This window comes from Lepus europaeus, chromosome 9, assembly GCF_033115175.1.
Source record: "Lepus europaeus isolate LE1 chromosome 9, mLepTim1.pri, whole genome shotgun sequence".
Taxonomy (NCBI): Eukaryota; Metazoa; Chordata; class Mammalia; order Lagomorpha; family Leporidae; genus Lepus; species Lepus europaeus.
This window is the reverse complement of record NC_084835.1, coordinates 115,936,313-115,954,572: the sequence shown is the minus strand read 5'-3', so window position 1 is coordinate 115,954,572 and position 18,260 is coordinate 115,936,313. Positions and strand designations below refer to the sequence as shown.

Sequence of the window (18,260 nt, the reverse complement as noted above, 5' to 3'; positions counted from 1 at the left end):
TCAATTCAACTGCTCATTGACTCAATAACTTGATTAAAGTTTGAAACCTAAAATAATGTTCTGGAAAAGATAAATATCTGACTTTGCTAAATAAGGTATTTAATAGAACTACCTTGAGGTGGAAGATATTGATAATATAGCAATAGTGAAATGTCATTTTATCAATAAAAACACAACAAATGGTTACTCTAACGTTAAATACAAGGAAACTGAAATGTTCCCTATAAAAGCAGGTCAATTGATAGACTTTTATCTTTCCTACATTTTTTCTTTAATTGTAGTAGAATAACTTGATGCTGGAAGATTTATGTTGAAATTATAATAGATCTATCGTATATAAAGAATGATTTTTAATTAACATAATGATACATTTCAAATGACATATAGATATCTACAGACTTAGATTTCCTCTTTTTTTTTTATCACAAATTCATTCAGAAGACCTAATTTAAGGAGTTATATGTAAAATAAAGAAAGGACAAGCATTTGGCACACCAAGACTTAAAGACTGCTGAGGACATCCACAGGCCTGGGTCTGAGCCCTGATTACATTCCAGCTGCTTGCTAACGCACACCCTGACAGGCAGCAGGTGATGTCTCAAGTTCCCGTGTCCCTGCCACTCTCCTGGGAAACCTAAATGGAGTTCCCAGCTCCTGGCTTTGGCCTGGCTCAGCCTTGGCTGCTGCAAGCATTTTAGAAGTGATTCAGCCAGAGGATGGAAGATCTTTTTTCTTTTCTTTCTCTCTACCTCCCTCTCCCTCTCTCCCTCTCTGTCTTTCAAATACGAATGAAAACAAACTTTTAGAAAAGTAAAATAAACATGACCTTTCCAGAGAAATCTACAGTAATATGGGATAGGCAACAACTTGCTAGTCTGACAATACTAAAGTTAAAGGCATATGATGACATGATGACATTTAAATATTAAAGCTGTGAAATTACATGCAACATGAAAATTACACCAACGCTTGGCAACAAAGCGTGCAGGAGCTGCCTACAGCCTGCTTTCAAATCCAGTGTCACCACGCACTGGTCCTGCAGTATCTGATAAGTTACTAAACATCTCTTGCATCAGTTTTCTGACTAAGCAACCTAAAACTTGAAGTCCAGTGTTTATTTCCCTTTGATAGATTGATTATAATTAATAACTAAATTACTGGCAAGTTATTGCATTGCTACTCAATTACAAAAGAAAAGCGAAAAGATCATCTTCTTTAAGGTACATAAATTTAGTTCAAATATCCAGCTGAGATATTATTTGCATTACATATATTCACCAAGGAATGAAAAGAACAGAAAAATTTTAAAAAGACAGAAAACTACAGCAAAGTTCACTCTCATCTGTCCTCTAAGCACTAATTTCCTATAAGGTAGCCAGAGTTCCAATTTATGTTCAATGAGTCAAGCTGTTTTAAACATTTATTTGCAAATTTTCTTTTCATGGAATGAGACTTTTCAGGTGATTGGCTGAAACAATAAGGACCCTTAAAATACTAAACGGTATTATATGTTATTGAACACATTTTGGACATTGCCTTTCTCATCTGAACAAAGAGTCTTGGATAACTGCTGACCTTTCAAGCTGGCTGTAGTTAACTTTTTCTTCTAACTTATAGTATGCTTAATGAAATAATATTTATAAATACAGATGACATTTAAAGTCAAATAATTATTCAAATATCTTACATAATTATTTAAACAAAAGCAGAATTGGACTCCAGCCTTTATAATCAACTGATTTTGTTCTACAGACTTCACTACTTTTAATTTTCTTAATTATTTCTTTCATCACTTATACTGCAGGATCCAATTAGGGATATCAGCATTAAAATTCTACAATGGAATATTACCACAAATGGAAGATTTTATGCCCTGAAAATTTTTTCATGCACAAAATTATTTTAAATATTATAGGCAGGGTATGTGTACAAGGATCATATAAGGCAGCATAAGTGAGATTTATGTGTTTAGACTTGTGTACCATTCTGAGATATCTCATTATATATGCAAATATTGCAAAATCTGAAAAAAAGTGTTCTAAACCCTGAAACACTTCTGATCTCAAGCATTTCAAACAGATATTCAACTTGTATGAGCCAAACATTATTACATGACAAAGAACTACACTACCTAAATCAACAGCCCATTATCTTTAATCTCAAATCTTTTTAAGTTGGGAATTTGCAGAAAAAGTGTAATTGTTCACTTTTTTAAGGAACAAGTTTCCAGAAGGTCTTTCTTAAGATAGAAAATCTAAATAAATATGTAGAAAGTATGTTTTCTATGGAAACTATATCTGAGAATGATAATGTGATATTTTAAATAAATTACCTCTAATGTAAAATGAAATACTTATCTTCACTGGGAATTTTAATCGCTGTTAAACACAGCTTTATTCTAATAGTTTTAGTAAAGTCACTTGGAATTTGAATCTTTTAGAGCAGCAGTTGATGTGAAAATGTGAATAGCACAGTAGTGCAAATGTATTTACTGTGCAGCCCCATGAGAGGCTCTAGTGTTGAGGAACAGTGTTTTCTCTTCTTACTATTTGTTGAACACTTTACTTAGTGTAGGGTTAATACTAAGAGTATAAAGTAAAGTGAAAGTAGATCATTTTAAAAATTATTAAGAGAGGAAGGAGAAAGAACGGTGGGAGTGTGGGTGGCAGGCAGTGTTGGGTGGGAAGTATCACTACTTTACTAAGTCTGTGATATTAAATACATGAAATTGGCGTACCTTAAATGAAAAAGAATGGTGTAGAATTTATGATCCAAAGGGCCAGGAAAAGTCCAAATGCCTGTGCATATCTTAGCTAAATAGGATAAGGCCTGGAGAACATCACAGGGCAGACTTTGAGGCCTCAAGGAAACACCAGGTGGTTTGGAGTTGGCATTAAAATATGCAGGAATTCTGAATACAATAGGTAGACAAACTAATATTTGAGTTTTGATTAATGCAGGCCCTTCAATTCTCACCCTACTGTAATCTGCATTGGACTTTTCTCCATTGAGGAGAGATAGTAAGAAACTTATACTGACAGTAATAAACAGATTGTAGTTCAGTCATCATTCTAATTTACTTAGAATGCTTTTCTGCAGACCTGGCCATTATAAAACGGTGGTTTATCTAAGAAAAGGAGTTTTAAATACTGCATTCTATCCCCCAAAGTTCAAATTTTTTTGAAAGAATTATCTGTTACACAATACATCCTGAATAAATGATCACAAGCTTTGATGTGTTACTCAATTTTATATTTCTCAGATTTCTGTATGCTCAGGACAAGTGCCAGTTTTAGCTTGGAAAACTGGGAGTATTTAGACTTGCATTTGTCTAAATGACCAGAAGGCATATCTATTGTAGTCTTATTCTTTCTCCCATAATGCTATTTTTCTGAAATGATGTCACATGAAATATCATTCTACAGCTTTTGTTTCCTGAGTTTCATCAGTATGGACCCAAAATATTTAAATCCATGTTACTAATAGGCTTCTGAATTAACCTTCTTGCAACCACTGATATCCTGTTTCAAAATCATATGAGCATTTTTGATACAATCATAGTATTCTCAGTACCTCAAACTTCTTTACTGGAATGCATAGTCAGTAAGAGGTATTGAGATGTGGCTTATTTAAATCAATTCAGATCAATACCTACTGTGTAAATCTCAAAAAATCTAATTATGATGACATTCAATTTCTAATTACACAATATCCCTCTTGTTAAATATGATGCATTTGACTACATCAGTAAATAAAATGTACATTATTTCATTTAAAATTTCTTTTTTTTTTTTGACAGGCAGAGTGGACAGTGAGAGAGAGAGAGACAGAGAGAAAGGTCTTCCTTTTTGCCGTTGGTTTACCCTCCAATGGCTGCCGCGGCCGGCGCACTGAGCTGATCCGAAGGCAGGAGCCAGGTGCTTCTCCTGGTCTCCCATGCAGGTGCAGGGCCCAAGCACTTGGGCCATCCTCCACTGCACTCCCTGGCCACAGCAGAGAGCTGGCCTGGAAGAGGGGCAACCGGGACAGAATCTGGTGCCCTGACCGGGACTAGAACCTGGTATGCCGGTGCCACAGGCGGAGGATTAGCCTATTGAGCCGCGGTGCCGGCCTCATTTAAAATTTCTTATGACAATCCCCTAGCATCATGCACAACTACTAGATGACACCTATACAGTTGAAAACATGCTCTCAACTGCATGCTTTTCCTTTAAGTACTCTACCCCTCACTGAAGGCAGCTATTTCTCTGAGAACAAGTTCTAAATCATACATCATTGAAGTAATAAATCCTAGCACAATAGATGGCATATAACATTTATAGGATTAAAGATGAATTAATAATTTAAGAAAATGTCTTGAAAAATAAATTTTTCATTTTGAACCCAGAACAAAAACATTTTTCTGACCTCTTTGTTTTCCTTCACCTTACCCTGAAAAATCTAGTGGTGAATTTCTTTGACTACATTGCTCTTCTGGTGATCAAAATATTCTCCAAACCAACATGCGTCCTCAGATCTACAGTTGTGAAGGAAGGAAAGCAGGGATGCTTTGCTTCGCTGTCAATATTCCCCTCTTACAACATTTGTCTCTGCACATACTGCAGTGTCTTGTCATTCCAGCTGCTCCTTCTTTTTAAATACAGTTCTGACCACCTGGCTTCATCCTTACCTGGCTAACTATCTCTTACATCTTGTTCACCATGTCTTCTCTTTGTACCCATGTAGATCACTAAGCTTCTCCCATCAAGCTATGCAACATGCTGTACTTAACTGCATTTCTTTGCTTCCCACTGTGACCATCACTAGATCAATCTGAAGAATCTTCAGTGTTTAAACCCAGCCCCAAGCACATGGGGTATAGCTGATAAATATTTGTTGAATAAATGCTTAAATCACGTCACAAATGAGTAAGTGAGCATAAGAACAGTTTATTTTTATTGTTTGGTCCTGACTTTTAGTTCACTCTTACTCCATTTTGCTCATGCAGCCAGAGACAATTGTGTTGACACATGGTGCAAATTCCTCCTTTAAAACTCCTGCCAGTAGCATATTTCTGGATGTCCAAAAAAAGAAAGTGTTACAAAATGTTTATGTTTTATCTTGCATACAAGTGCTAGTTATATCATCAACAATTAAATTTACCATTTGTCCATCTGGGCCTTTTGTTTCCAATTGGAAAGCAGCATTTTAAAAAGAAATAAATGCAGACAGTCTGAAAAAGCAGTACATTTATACCTTCTATTCATATCATATTTCATTCATTTAGGACTACAGGGAAAGATTACTTCAATAGCATTGTCTTCTACTATATGGAAATATTTTAATACTAATTGAGTATCAGAAACAATCTGTATTATTGACTGCTAAGTTAAAACTAGGAGAGTCCACTGTGAATAATTTACTAAAATCAGGAAGGGAATCTGAGAAATGAAGAGCTAGAACGTATCTTTAGCTTCGTTGTAGATCAGGACTTTCATGGTTTTTAGCCATTTGGTCATTGCTAAAAGATTTGAATAAGGGTCAGTCCATGAGGACATATATGCAAAATTCTAGGTGAATCTGTTGTGGCAAATGATAATCTATTTACTTGAAAGACCTGATAGTCTGTTTCCAGATTTAGATTGGTCACATCCAAAGATATATTGCTCCATCAAACTTTCATTAAGGACCTGTTTGGTACCAAACCGAGGTGAGTGCGAATGTAAGACAGTATCCTCAAGTTCAAGAATTTACATTTGAGCAGAAGGCCAACACACAGATGTGGAAGCATTCCGGAATATTTTATGGGCTGTCACAGCATTGTATACATTGTTACATGAAAGCAAAATCTGGATGGTCCATGTGATAGAAGATCTACCAAAGGAAACTTGAAAGGAAAGGGAGAAAAATCTGTATTTCTTGGGTATTTACCACGCATAATTTACCACACATAATATTTAATAGTTGACATGCGTGAATAAATTCATTTTATAGATACGCTGTTCATCAATCACCATTTTGCAGATAAACAGACTTGGAAAACCTATGAAGCTGCTGTGATTCCAGGTACAAGATAAAGTCAGGATATGAAGAAGAGAGATGCATATTTTCAGAGGAGTGTGTGGAAAATGTACAGCTTGGCATACATTCTAAAAGTGGACTGGGGTATTTCAATTAAATTTCTAGTTGACAGCAATCATGGGTTCATAGGAAGTTGTAAGAAATACTATGGATAAAGCTCCATGTGCCTACTCTGCTAGCTTCTCACCGTGCTAACATCCTGAAACGCAAGGACAACACTACAAACACTCATCACATGGCTGTTTTACAGTCACACCACGCCCCCCCCCCCCACTGTTGCTGCAGTCTTGAAAATCACGAATCTCTTCTCCATTCCTAAATTTTGTACTTAAAAATGTTTTCTAAACAGGTTCATGGACTATGCAGTCTTTTGGGATTGATTTGTTTTCACTCAACACACTCCCTAACACTCATCCAGTGGCTGAACATATCAACATTCATTGTGTCTTACTGCTGAGGAGTATTCCAAGGTACAAATGTAATGGCTTGTTCAATTATTCATCCATTCCTGTTTTTTTTTTTTTTTTAATGGTTGGAGATGGTACCATTTTTTCTATGATGTTTGTCTGGATTCAAACATCATTGTCTGGAAAATTTTGTCTTGCTTGCTAGGTTAATCTTTCCCAAGTACTTTGACAAGAGCAAGAAGACTTGAGCTGTGTTTTTTTTTTTTTTTCCTGTTTGTTTGCTTATGTGTCTGAGTGTTGCTGACTTCTTTAGCTGCAACTCTAGCCATAAACATACACATGCAACATTTCTTGATTCTCAAGTTCCCTAGGTGATATGCTCCATTTTCTGTAGTTTTGCGAGTCTTTTTTAATGTTTTCTTTAAATAAAATATTCAGAGTTTTTAGCTTTACTTAATGAGACTGTAAATTGATATAATTTTTCTAGTGGAAAACTTGGCAATTTTTATATAAGATATTAAAAGTAAACATTCCCTTAACCAAATCATACTATTTTTAAAATTTACCCTAAACCACATTTAAATGTTCAAAGTATGCATGCAAGTGCATACTTACTTAAGTGCTGACTATATACCTAAAAATAAACTAAATTTTAAAAACAATTTATTGGAGATGGCGCTGTGGTACAGCTAGTCACATGGGATGCCCACATCCTATACCATCATCCTGTATGTTTCCAATCTAGCTTCCACTAATCTGCCGTTGAGGCAGCAGGTGATGGTTCAAGTCCTCAAGTCCTTGGGCCTTGCTATCCACTTGGGGAGATGGAAGTTCCTCGCGCTGTCCTGGCCCCAAACCATGACTGTTAAGGGCATTTGGGGAGAGAACCAGCAGATGCGATATGTATGTGTCTGGCTCACTCAGTCTCTCTCACCCCCTACAACTCCCTCTCCCTTCTCTTTCTTTCCCTACCTCTCCTTCTCTGTATCCCTCTCCCTATCTCTCTCTGTCACTTTGCCTTTCAAATAAATAATTTTTTTAAAAAAATTTTTCATGGCATGTGTTAAGTAAATACAGAGATTGTGAAAAAGAATATTTATATACAGTATAATTCACTTACTTTTCTGTATTTTCTACAATTAACTTTAGATAGGTGCTTTTTAAAGTCAATGAAATAATTGGAAATTATTATCCAAATATAATCACATCACATTTTAAAAGTATTATTACAAGTAATTTTTGTATTAAAGTTTTACTTTTAAATATATTACAAATTTAAAGGAGTAGGTCAACAATTTTACAGAGAAACAGAATTAAAAGTATGTTCTTATTTTGGTGCAAAAATTTTAAATCCACATATTGTTTCTTCATAATATGCATTTCCACATACTATAAGAAAAAAATTTTTGGCATCCAAAATAATTTTGCACCAAAATGTTGATTGTGAAGGAGCCTGGTAGTCATGGAGAACTTAAGTGGAAATTCAGCACGCTGTGCTCAATTTTTCTGTGAATCTAGACCTACTGTAAAAATTAAATACCTATTAAATAGACATATATATGTAAACATATAGAGTCAACTTTAGGTATCCAGGGGTTCTGCACCTGCAGATTTATCTCATTGCACATCAAAATTATTTGAAAAATACTGTGTGTACTGAATATGTACAGACCATTTTCTTGTTACTGTTTCTTAAACACTGCTGCATAACAACTATTTACAAAGCATCTATGTTGCATTAGGCATGAGTAATGCAGAGATGATTTGGAATGCACAGGAAAATGTGCACAGGGTACACGCAAATACTGCACCATTTTATTTAAGGAACTTGAGCATCCACAGAATTTGGTATGAGTGGGATGTATGGGAATCATCACCTTGTAGATACTGAGGGACAACTCTATCTACACACACACACACACACACTGTAGTATACAGTCTTCCTCTGTTTACATGGTTACTAAGTAACCTATGCACAATGCACTGTATAGTGCTTTATCAGAAATGAGTTTCAGGGGCCAATGCTGTAGCACAGTAGCATAGTAGGCTAAGCCTCTGCCTGCAGGGCCAGCATCCCCTATGGGTACTGGTTTGTGTCCCAGCTGCTCCTCTTCCAATCCAGCTCTCTGCTATGGACTGTGAAAGTAGTAGAAGATGGCCCAAGCACTTGGGCCCCTGTACCCACATGGGAGACCCAGAAGCTCCTGGTTCCTGGCTTAGATCAGCCCAGCTCTGGCCATTGTGGCCATTTGGGGAGCGAACCAGTGGATGGAAGATTGATCTCTGTCTCACACTCTCCTTTCCTCTCCTTTCCTTTCCCTTCCTTCCTTCCTTCCTTCCTTCCTTCCTTCCTTCCTTCCTTCCTTCCTTCCTTCCTTCCTTCCTTCCTCCCTTCCTTCCTTCCTTCCTTCCTTCCTCTCTCTCTCTCACTCTGCCTTTCAAATAAATAAATCTAAAAAAAAGCATCAAAGCCTTCATTTTAACTGGTCTCCAGAAGTTGTGGCTCCCCAGGTGTGCACCTCCTCACCCCAACAGCCTTACACAGCTTACAGAGAAGGAGTCAAGGATGCCACTTCCAAATGTGGAGCAACATCAGGAAGACTTAATCCTCCTGAAGAGCTGAGCCACAGGACCCATCCAACACCAGGGCACTCTTCTCTTGCAGTACATAATCTTTACAAAAATCTCATGTAATAACTATTGTTACTATTATTTCAGTCTGTAAACTGAGTTAGAGTGATAAGAATTTGATCAGAAAAAGGTAATCAGTAAGTGGTGGGGTCTCTTCTGGGTGCAGCATGAAAGCACATCTTTTGCACCGTGTTCCTCTAATGTAAAATGTACTTTGGTGTGAGTTCAGGCTTTGATGGGTTTTATGAGGAAGAAAGCGCCTAACACAAATCACCTTCTTCCCAGCCTGCATTTTCACTGCCATCCCATTTCCTGAAACATCTCTGCACATTTGTATCCAAGACAGTCTTTCCAAAATTACCTGTTATAATGTAAATAATTTGTGACTTTCCATTCGGAATGCAGTCACACAATATTCTTTAAAGGAAATTCAATACAATAAATATGTGATAAATAATTCAATCACCCCCTCCTATCTCTAAGGACAACATGAGTAATTTTTCACATATCTACAAGACAGGAAAGGCACTTTATTCAAATCTGTAAAAATTCATTTGTTGGTGTTGGTGGTAGGAGTAGAAAATAGATGTTTCTTCCATCCTACTGACATACCTAAGAAATCAACTATAACGAAAATGAATTCATCCCATCTCTCATGGTTGCTAGCTGATGATAGCAGTGTTAATTCCCCCACAAAGCACCTACCACATATATTGTATGTAATTCTTCTTGAAAATAAGTTAATACCGATGCTATAGAAGCTGGTTTAGTAAGCATCTTACTTCTCCTGAAAGATTTTTTTTTTTTTAATTTTAGAGGCAGACTATGGAAAGCGAGTGGGAGCACCAGCCAGCCCATCTGCTGGCTCACTCCCCAAATACCCACAAGAGTGAATGGCTGAAGCCAGGAATTTAATGCAGGTTTCCTATGTAGGTGTCAGGGACACAACTACTTGAGCCTTCAGCTGCAGCATCCAGGGTCTGCATAGCAGGAAGCTCAAATGCAGAACAACTGCACTCTGAAATGGGGTGGGTGTGTCTTAACCACTAAACCAAGCAACCACTCATTTAATAAATATTTACTAACAATAAGTTTTGTGTTGGCTACAGGGTAGTTTTACATAAAACAGTTCACCTTTGCAATATTCAAATAATGTGTAATATTCAGATCAAATTATGAACCAATACCAACCCACAGCATTGTAAGTCATAATTAAGCTGCCTATAGAATCAGCAGCATTCACCTTCTTAAAACAGGAATGGCACATCTTTATATCACTTAGAATAGTATGAAGTTTAGCAATTGTCAGTACATTTTAGCATGGATTACATTGTCTTATAACATACCTCTGCTCTTACCTCATAGATAGCTCTATCCTTGCTGCTTTGAGATTCAGATTCTTCTTTTATATCTCCTAATATTCCTTTTATTTCATTTTCATGTTGACCATGAAGAATGTCAAACTGAAAATATAAAATTTTAATCACATGATGATATAAAACTTGGCTTCTAAATAATCTATACTAGTTCTTATCCTTGCCTAAAGGCAATTTTTTCTATGTGGCCCTGGGAAATTTTGCTGTTCATTTGTAATTACTGTGTTTTAAGTATTTGGCATTATACATATGGTTGAAAATTTCCTAAATTAGAAAAAAGTCAACAAATGTCCACAAAACCAAATTCATCAATCAAAAAAATGGGCAAAACTCAATTATCTCTACAGAATCCTAAACAATTTGACTTCTAAACTAATCCAATTAATGCTGATTTTTTTTAGTTTTATTAGTATTTCAGACTCTTTGTCATCATGCCTATATCTAATTTTCTGTGACGTATAAATAGTATATTGATTATAACAGAAACAAATTTGGGCAATGGAAAGAATGCATTTATAATTCCTGGGTTGGCAAAATACATGTAGAACATCTATAAAAGATGCCAAAAATTGAGGAATAAATTAGGAAACCACTTCAGAAAAACACATGAAGGTGAGAATGATGTGTAAATCTGTGCAGTGATTATTTCTCCCCAGCTGTTTTAATTAAAGCTTTTGTAACTGTGGAATCCAATAAGCATATAAAGTATGTACATGCACACATACAGATTCTATCTTCTGTAAATTAGGTATGTAAATGTTTATATAATTTATATAATGTATATGTTACCTTATAATGAATTAGAATTGAAAAACTAATACTACACCATCTGTTTAAAAATAAAACATAATATTACTTACATGTTATTATTGCTAACAGTAATATTAAGCATGTGCTAGTCTCCAGGAACTGAACTTGATACATATTGTCTTAATTAATGCCAACAGTAAATTTATGTGTCAGGTAATATTATTATTATTATCTCTAATCTACTAAATAGTGAACAATATTTTAAGAGGCTTAAGCAACTTTAAGCAACTTTTCCAACTTTACAAGGCAAATAACTGCAGAAAAAATTTTGAAAAACGTTTTTATTGAATTCATTCTCTGAAGAATAAACCAAGATGGCTTTTACACAGAGTACTTTAAAAATCTGTGGAAAAATGAAATAAAAATGGTTTTGCTACAATGTTTTTAACTCAATGCAGTTTTTCCATAATGTGAATTTTCTATCAGCTTTTGAAGACCTCCCCTTGCATGGATTTCAAATTTTTTCTGCCCAAATAAACATTTTAATTATATTTCTGAACATTTTAAAAGTACCCCCATAATTTTTAAACCAAAAGAGCTGAAGGCCTTATATGTACTCCCACCAAACTATAATCTTTTTGCTTTATACCTGTTCTTTATTTGGTAGAGAATTAAACCTTTGAATGAGTATATATGGAAATGTTAAAAAAAAGAAAAGCAACAATAATTGAAATAACTCTCTAATAGGCAATAAGCCCACAGAAGGAGCTTGAGGGAACACAGCAGGAGATAACATGGACCAAAGGAACTGAAGTGGGCTGCAGTAAGGGTGGTGTCTGATGCCCTACATCAGCAGAGAGATTCCATTGCAGTTAGTACCACGGACAGAGCAAGTGGAGTGCAAGAGTGGGAACAAGAGATCACACAGCAGAGTTCCTTCCTTCCTTCCTTCCTTCCTTCCTTCCTCCCTTCCTCCCTCACTTCCTTCCTTCCTTCCTTCCTTCCTTCCTTCCTTCCTTCCTTTCTAAAGATTTCTTTAGTTATTTATTTGAAAGGCAGAGTTACAGAGAGGCAGAGGCAGAAAGAGAAAAAAGAGAGGTATTCCATCCACTGGGTTATTCCCCAAATGGCCCCAACAACTGGAGTCGGCTGATCTGAAGCCAGAAGCCTGGAGATTCTTCTGGGTCTCTCACATGGGTGCAGAGGTCCAACGACTTGGGCCATCTTCTGCTGCTTTTCCAGATACATTACCAGGGAGCTGTATTGGAAGTGGAGCTGCCAGGATTAGAACCAGCACACATAGGGGATGCTGGTACTGCAGGCTGCAGCCTTGTCTGCTATGCCACAGCACCAACACCAGTAGAGTTATTTCAAAGTCTATGCACATTCAACCCATTAAATAGACCATTTTAGGTATCTTCAAAGGAAAATCCAGCTTATTGTGATAATTGAATGCACTAGCTTAACTTCAAAAATATTGGTCATTTACTCATTGGGTACTAAGTCAACCAATTAGCCTTCCTGCCTTCCTAGGTTTAACATAACTTCCAATGAATGCTACCACTCAGCAGAGGTGGGAAAGCTAGTTTTCATAAACAATGCAAAGGAAATCTACTCAAAACATCTCAAATAATTCTGTTTTCTTCCATCATTGCACCTGGAAAACTCAAGTATCTTTGGACACATAGTGAACACAAGAGCATAAAAAAATAATAAAAATTTAAAAATTAAAAAAAAAACAGAATGCCCTAAAGGTGCTGAAAAAAAAATGAAGTGCAATTCAAGGTATGAAAGAAGACACTAGCACTGTGGTATAGTGCGTAAAGCCGCCATCCGCAATGATGGCATCTCATATGGGAGCCAGTTTAAGTTCTGGCTTCTCCAGTTCCTATCCAGCTCCCTGCTAATGAGCCTGGGAAGGCAGTGGAAGATGGCTCAAGTGCTTAGGTGCCAGTGCCCACGTGGGAGAACCGGATGGTCTTTGGCCTGGCCCAGCCCTGGCTAGTAGATGTAAGATCTCTTTCTCTCTGCTTCTGCCACTCTCTCTGTGATTCAAATAAAAATAAATTTAAGGAAAAAAAGAGAAGACAATATTGAAAATAATTCTTACTACTTCCAGGAAAAAATGAAACATATTGCACTCATAAATTAAGAACAGAGACATTTCAATATTTCAAAAAAAAATGATTGTCCACCAGGAATTTTTAAAAAATATGTCTTTAAAAGTTGGAAGATAGAAAGAAAAGTGAGACTGTCCCAGAGTTCATCCCTTGTACATGGTCTCTGTATGCATTTGCTCAGCTGGAGAGCTCACATGTTCCCATGTCACTAGGCTAATCAAAATTCTCAGACTCTCCAAATGAACATCTCCAGCCTTGGATTTCCCTGAACTTTGGATCCACATGTCCAGTTTCCTACTTTTGATCTCTATAGACCACAAACTCAACATACCAATCAAAATCAAAACCTATCGTAGAAACCCACTTCTCTGTCAGTCATTGCCATCTAAATAAATCTCAACTACATCTTTCTCTAAGATTGGGTCAAAATATTGGATACAACTCCATTATTTAGCTCAGATACCCCATCCAAACTAAAATCCAATAAACTTAGCTTATCCTTCACAATCTATAATACATCCAAGTACTTCTCTTAACCGCCACCACCACTGCCCCCCAAAAAGTACCATCATCTCTCACTTCAGAAGCTCTGTGCTTTCTTGTTTCTTCATGTGGTCTGGTACTCCTTACTTTTTTAAGATTTATTTATTTATTTTAAAGGCAGAGGCAAAGAGAGAGAGGCTTCCATCTGCCGGTCCATTCCCCCAGATGGCCACAATGGCTGAAATTGCGCCAATCTGAAGCCAGGAGCCAAGAGTTTCCTCTGGGTCTCCCACATCCTGTCCTTTTTTTTTTTTAACAAAGCATCCACATAAAGATTTTTAAGAACTAATTCATATCATGTAAATTCTCTGTTCAAATCCCTTCTGTAGGTTTCCTGTTGACTCAGAGTTTAAGTCCAAGTCCCTATTATCTACTTGGTCCTGTAACTCTGCAGCCCTCATCTCCTACTCCTAGTCTTTATTCTACTCCAGTCTCTCTGAACGCAGAGTGATCATTGTACATCACAGATACAGAAAAGCAAGTAACTAAAATGATGATGATGGTAGTAAATACTGACATACTGTACTAGTAAAGCATTAAGACAAGATGGCAGGGAAAACTAAATAAGAGCTTAATGAAACTATACTTTCTTCTTGAAAAAAAATGTACCTTTTTGACCATTTTTCAATTATAACCTTAATTTTGCCACTTCATCTTATGATTAATGGGTTGTAAATAAAATCTGTTTTACAGACAAAAACTTGAAATTGGTGAATTTGTAAATGCTAAAGAAAATTAGTTTAGCAGAATTATGAGTGTGATCCACAAATAATATATCACATTAAAGTGAAAGAAACAGGAGTAGGAGGAAACTGATAAAGTGAATGAGTCACCATTAGAAAGAATTTTCCAAGTTCATATTTTCTGCTTAACACTTCAATGCATTCGCTTCTAAGGCTTTTCTTCCCTGAGACTACAGGATAACCAAATTTCAAAATTACTCTAAAAATCTTTCATTTAAATTGCAATATTTAGGAAAAGTTAGACCACACAACTTGCCATATGTGACTTTAGAAATATAAATATCTGCCAAAACCTGTATCAGGAAACTTAGCAACATTCTATGAAAAAAATATACTACATTAAGATAAGCAAGGGCCGGCGCCATGGCTTAACAGGCTAATCCTCCGCCTTGCGGGGCTGGCACACTGGGTTCTATCCCGGTCGGGGCGCCGGATTCTGTCCTGATTGCCCCTCTTCCAGGCCAGCTCTCTACTATGGCCCAGGAAGGCAGTGGAGGATGGCCCAAGTCCTTGGGCCCTGCACCCGCATGGGAGACCAGGAGAAGCACCTGGCTCCTACCTTCGGATCAGCATGATACGCCTGCCGTAGCAGCCATTGGAGGGTGAACCAACGGCAAAAGGAAGACCTTTCTCTCTGTCTCTCTCTCTCACTGTCCACTTTGCCTGTCCAAAAAAAAAGATAAGCAAGGGATAGAGAATCAGAAGATAATTTCTAAGAAACACATATTCTTTACACATAAATGTTTTTAGTTATTCAGATATTATAGAATAGAAAAATTCACCTCAAATAGCACATAATTTAACACATCCTGCTATTTTAATTTTATTTCATGTTTCATTCCTCAAAAATCACCTAAAAGGATTAAACAGTTAGTGCAGATTCCAAAGTTTTAGTCTTTTTTTAAATAGTGTCAAATGTTTGTTTAAATGTTTGTTTAAATGTTTAAATAGTGTGTCAAATGTTTGATTGAATTAAACCATATCGTTTAATTCGATCTCCCTTTGTGATTAAACCCATTATTTATTCCATAGCTCTCCACAAATGATCTTGCACCTTCCTAAGCAGAGAAATAAAAGATACACAAAGTACAGACTTCTAACTTCCTGTAAAAAAAGCTACACATTTGCATGTATCTACACTAATCTTCCATCTTGGTAAATAAATATCTTTCTGGCTGTCAAAGGCTAATCATCCTACTTGCAGGCAGGATTTTCTGCCTTTGGTTACTTGGCAAACTCACTGTAAATATTGTTTTTTGCGGCATCTTCAAGTTCTCAGGTTTCTCCACCATCAACTTTGAATTGCTCTGTACTTTCCTTTGGATTGAAGATGAAGCAGTGTGAGAGATTAAGGAGAGAAGATCCTGTTGTTCCAGCCTGGCAGGCACCACTGCAGCCTTTTTTGTTCTTAATATCAAGTTCCTTGAAGGAGCTGCTGAGTTCACCTTTCTCATTCATTCTTGCACTGGCTTGGGCTACCAACATTCCCCCAGAGTTTCCATGTACAATATTCAGCCCTCCCTTTATGCAAATCCTTGGCAGAATCTGCCATGGATGACTATGCCTTTGTTCAAACACTCTTCCTCAGGCTTATGCAAAGAAAGATTTCCTGTTCCCTTCCCTCTTCCTTCTTTTTTGTGCGGATTGCCCCTCTCTGATGGCCCTGCCTGATGTAATCCCTTTTTTGTTTCAACCAAAACCCCATCCTCTCTGCTCATTGTTCATGGTTGTTCTCTATATTCATAGATCAAAAATCATATCAAATATTTCTATCTCAAACTCAGCATAACCAGAACTAAATTCACTGTTTCTTGCTCGAAAGTTTTTCTTCATGCTGATAGGTATTCTTGGTGAATAGCCACCTAATTGCTAAGACCAGAAATGTGTAACCTCTCACCTACCCTGCATTTCCCAGAATCCAAAGCATTACTCACCATTATTTCTTTCACCTGCAAATTTCTCCATGTCCACTTCTGTCCTCATACCAAGTTAATGATACATGATTATCTGTCCCTAGATGACAATGACAGACTCAAAACTGACCCTAGTCAATGCATTTCAACATGTTGATACACACATTGCTAATCTGTTCTTGGGAAAAATATTGAATATTGATTATTTACAAGACTATGTATTTAGAAGTTAGCCAGGCTCTGGTAGCAGTATCATTTCTTCTAAAAAGTGAGAAATATCAGGGGCCGGCGCCGCGGCTCACTTGGCTAATCCTCTGCCTTGCGGCGCCGGCACACCAGGTTCCAGTCCCGGTCGGGGCTCCGGATTCTATCCCGGTTGCTCCTCTTCCAGGCCAGCTCTCTGCTATGGCCCGGGAAGGCAGTGGAGGATGGCCCAGGTGCTTGGGCCCTGCACCCCATGGGAGACCAGGAGAAGCACCTGGCTCCTGCCATCAGATCAGCGCGGTGCGCCGGCCGCAGTGCACCAGCCATTGGAGGGTGAACCAACGGCAAAAGGAAGACCTTTCTCTCTGTCTCTCTCTCTCACTGTCCACTCTGCCTGTCAAAAAAAATTTAAAAAAAAAAGAAAGAAAGAAAAGAAATATCAGGAGATGTGCTCACAGAGAAAGTTACTCCAATGCAGGGGACCCAGGAGTACCCAACAGAAAAAGGCTCCAAATAATTTAACTGTAAATGCAGAAAAGTGTTTCTATAATTTTATGTTCTAGAGGACTCCAAAAATTTTCACTAAAATTCTTCAAGTAAATTTTATCAGTGTTATCTCTTTAATCATAAAGAATGGTAGGAGACACAAATGGATGTTTAATAGAAACTGATTTAATCCTTCAGGTGAAAATAAAAACAAAATACAGCTTATCTCAGAGTTCTTTAAGACCTTTGTTATCTTGCTGATCTTTATACTTTTATAGCTTGTCTTAAAATAATACATTTAAGCAGATTCAAAAATAAAATTTTCAGGAAATTTCAAATATTGACATTTTGGATAAAATAATTTTGCAATACTTAAAATAATTATATCCAAAAACCAAAGGCATTTATATTTATAATGATCAATTTTAAAAATGTGTATTATTAATTTTGTTTCTGTTCTATCACCTCCAGATCATCATATGGAAATGTAAAATTTTTAGTATTTTTATTCTATAATAAATAAAATTGTGAACATAAAATATGTATCTATTATGGCTATAAGTGTTTTAAAAATTTCTTTTGGATTGAATTATCTTAATTATTATGAGTACATGGTTGTTTAAGACAAAATAGTACCCATTTTAATAAGTATTAAATATAAACTACTCATTTGCTGAAAATGCCTCTCTTAATGAGGTAGGTGGATAAATTTTTCTCCAGTTAATCTGTGTATCCATGGATGAAATTACTTATCAATAGGATGAGATAAGAGTCATCATCAGTTTCATTTATTCTTTTGTCAATGTAGGCACTGAGAAAATTGATCACACCTGTTAGATGTTTTATTATAGCAAAGTCAGTGAGTCATTTCTTAATATCTTTCTAAATATATAGAAACCCAATTTTATTTAATATCAAAATTTATCTTCTATTATTTGTGATTTGACAAACATAGTAGTTCTCATTCCAATACTTTTTTGAAGAGAGAAATAAGAAGCTTCCTGTTAGATCAAAATTTTGCAAACCA

General features: G+C 36.5%; 1 protein-coding gene across 3 annotated transcripts in view; it reads right to left on the bottom strand.

Moving 5' to 3' along the window:
- The window catches only part of CCDC102B (coiled-coil domain containing 102B), a 402,878-nt gene that overhangs the window by 260,279 nt on the left and 124,339 nt on the right, over positions 1–18,260 (bottom strand). For 2 of the 3 annotated variants that reach the window (XM_062200306.1, XM_062200308.1), the window contains one exon: positions 10,457–10,561. The exons of the other annotated variant lie outside the window; for it this stretch is intronic. In XM_062200306.1, coding sequence (XP_062056290.1) covers positions 10,457–10,561 — 105 coding nt within the window. The remainder of the gene's footprint in view (positions 1–10,456; positions 10,562–18,260) is intronic. 3 annotated transcript variants of the gene reach the window in all.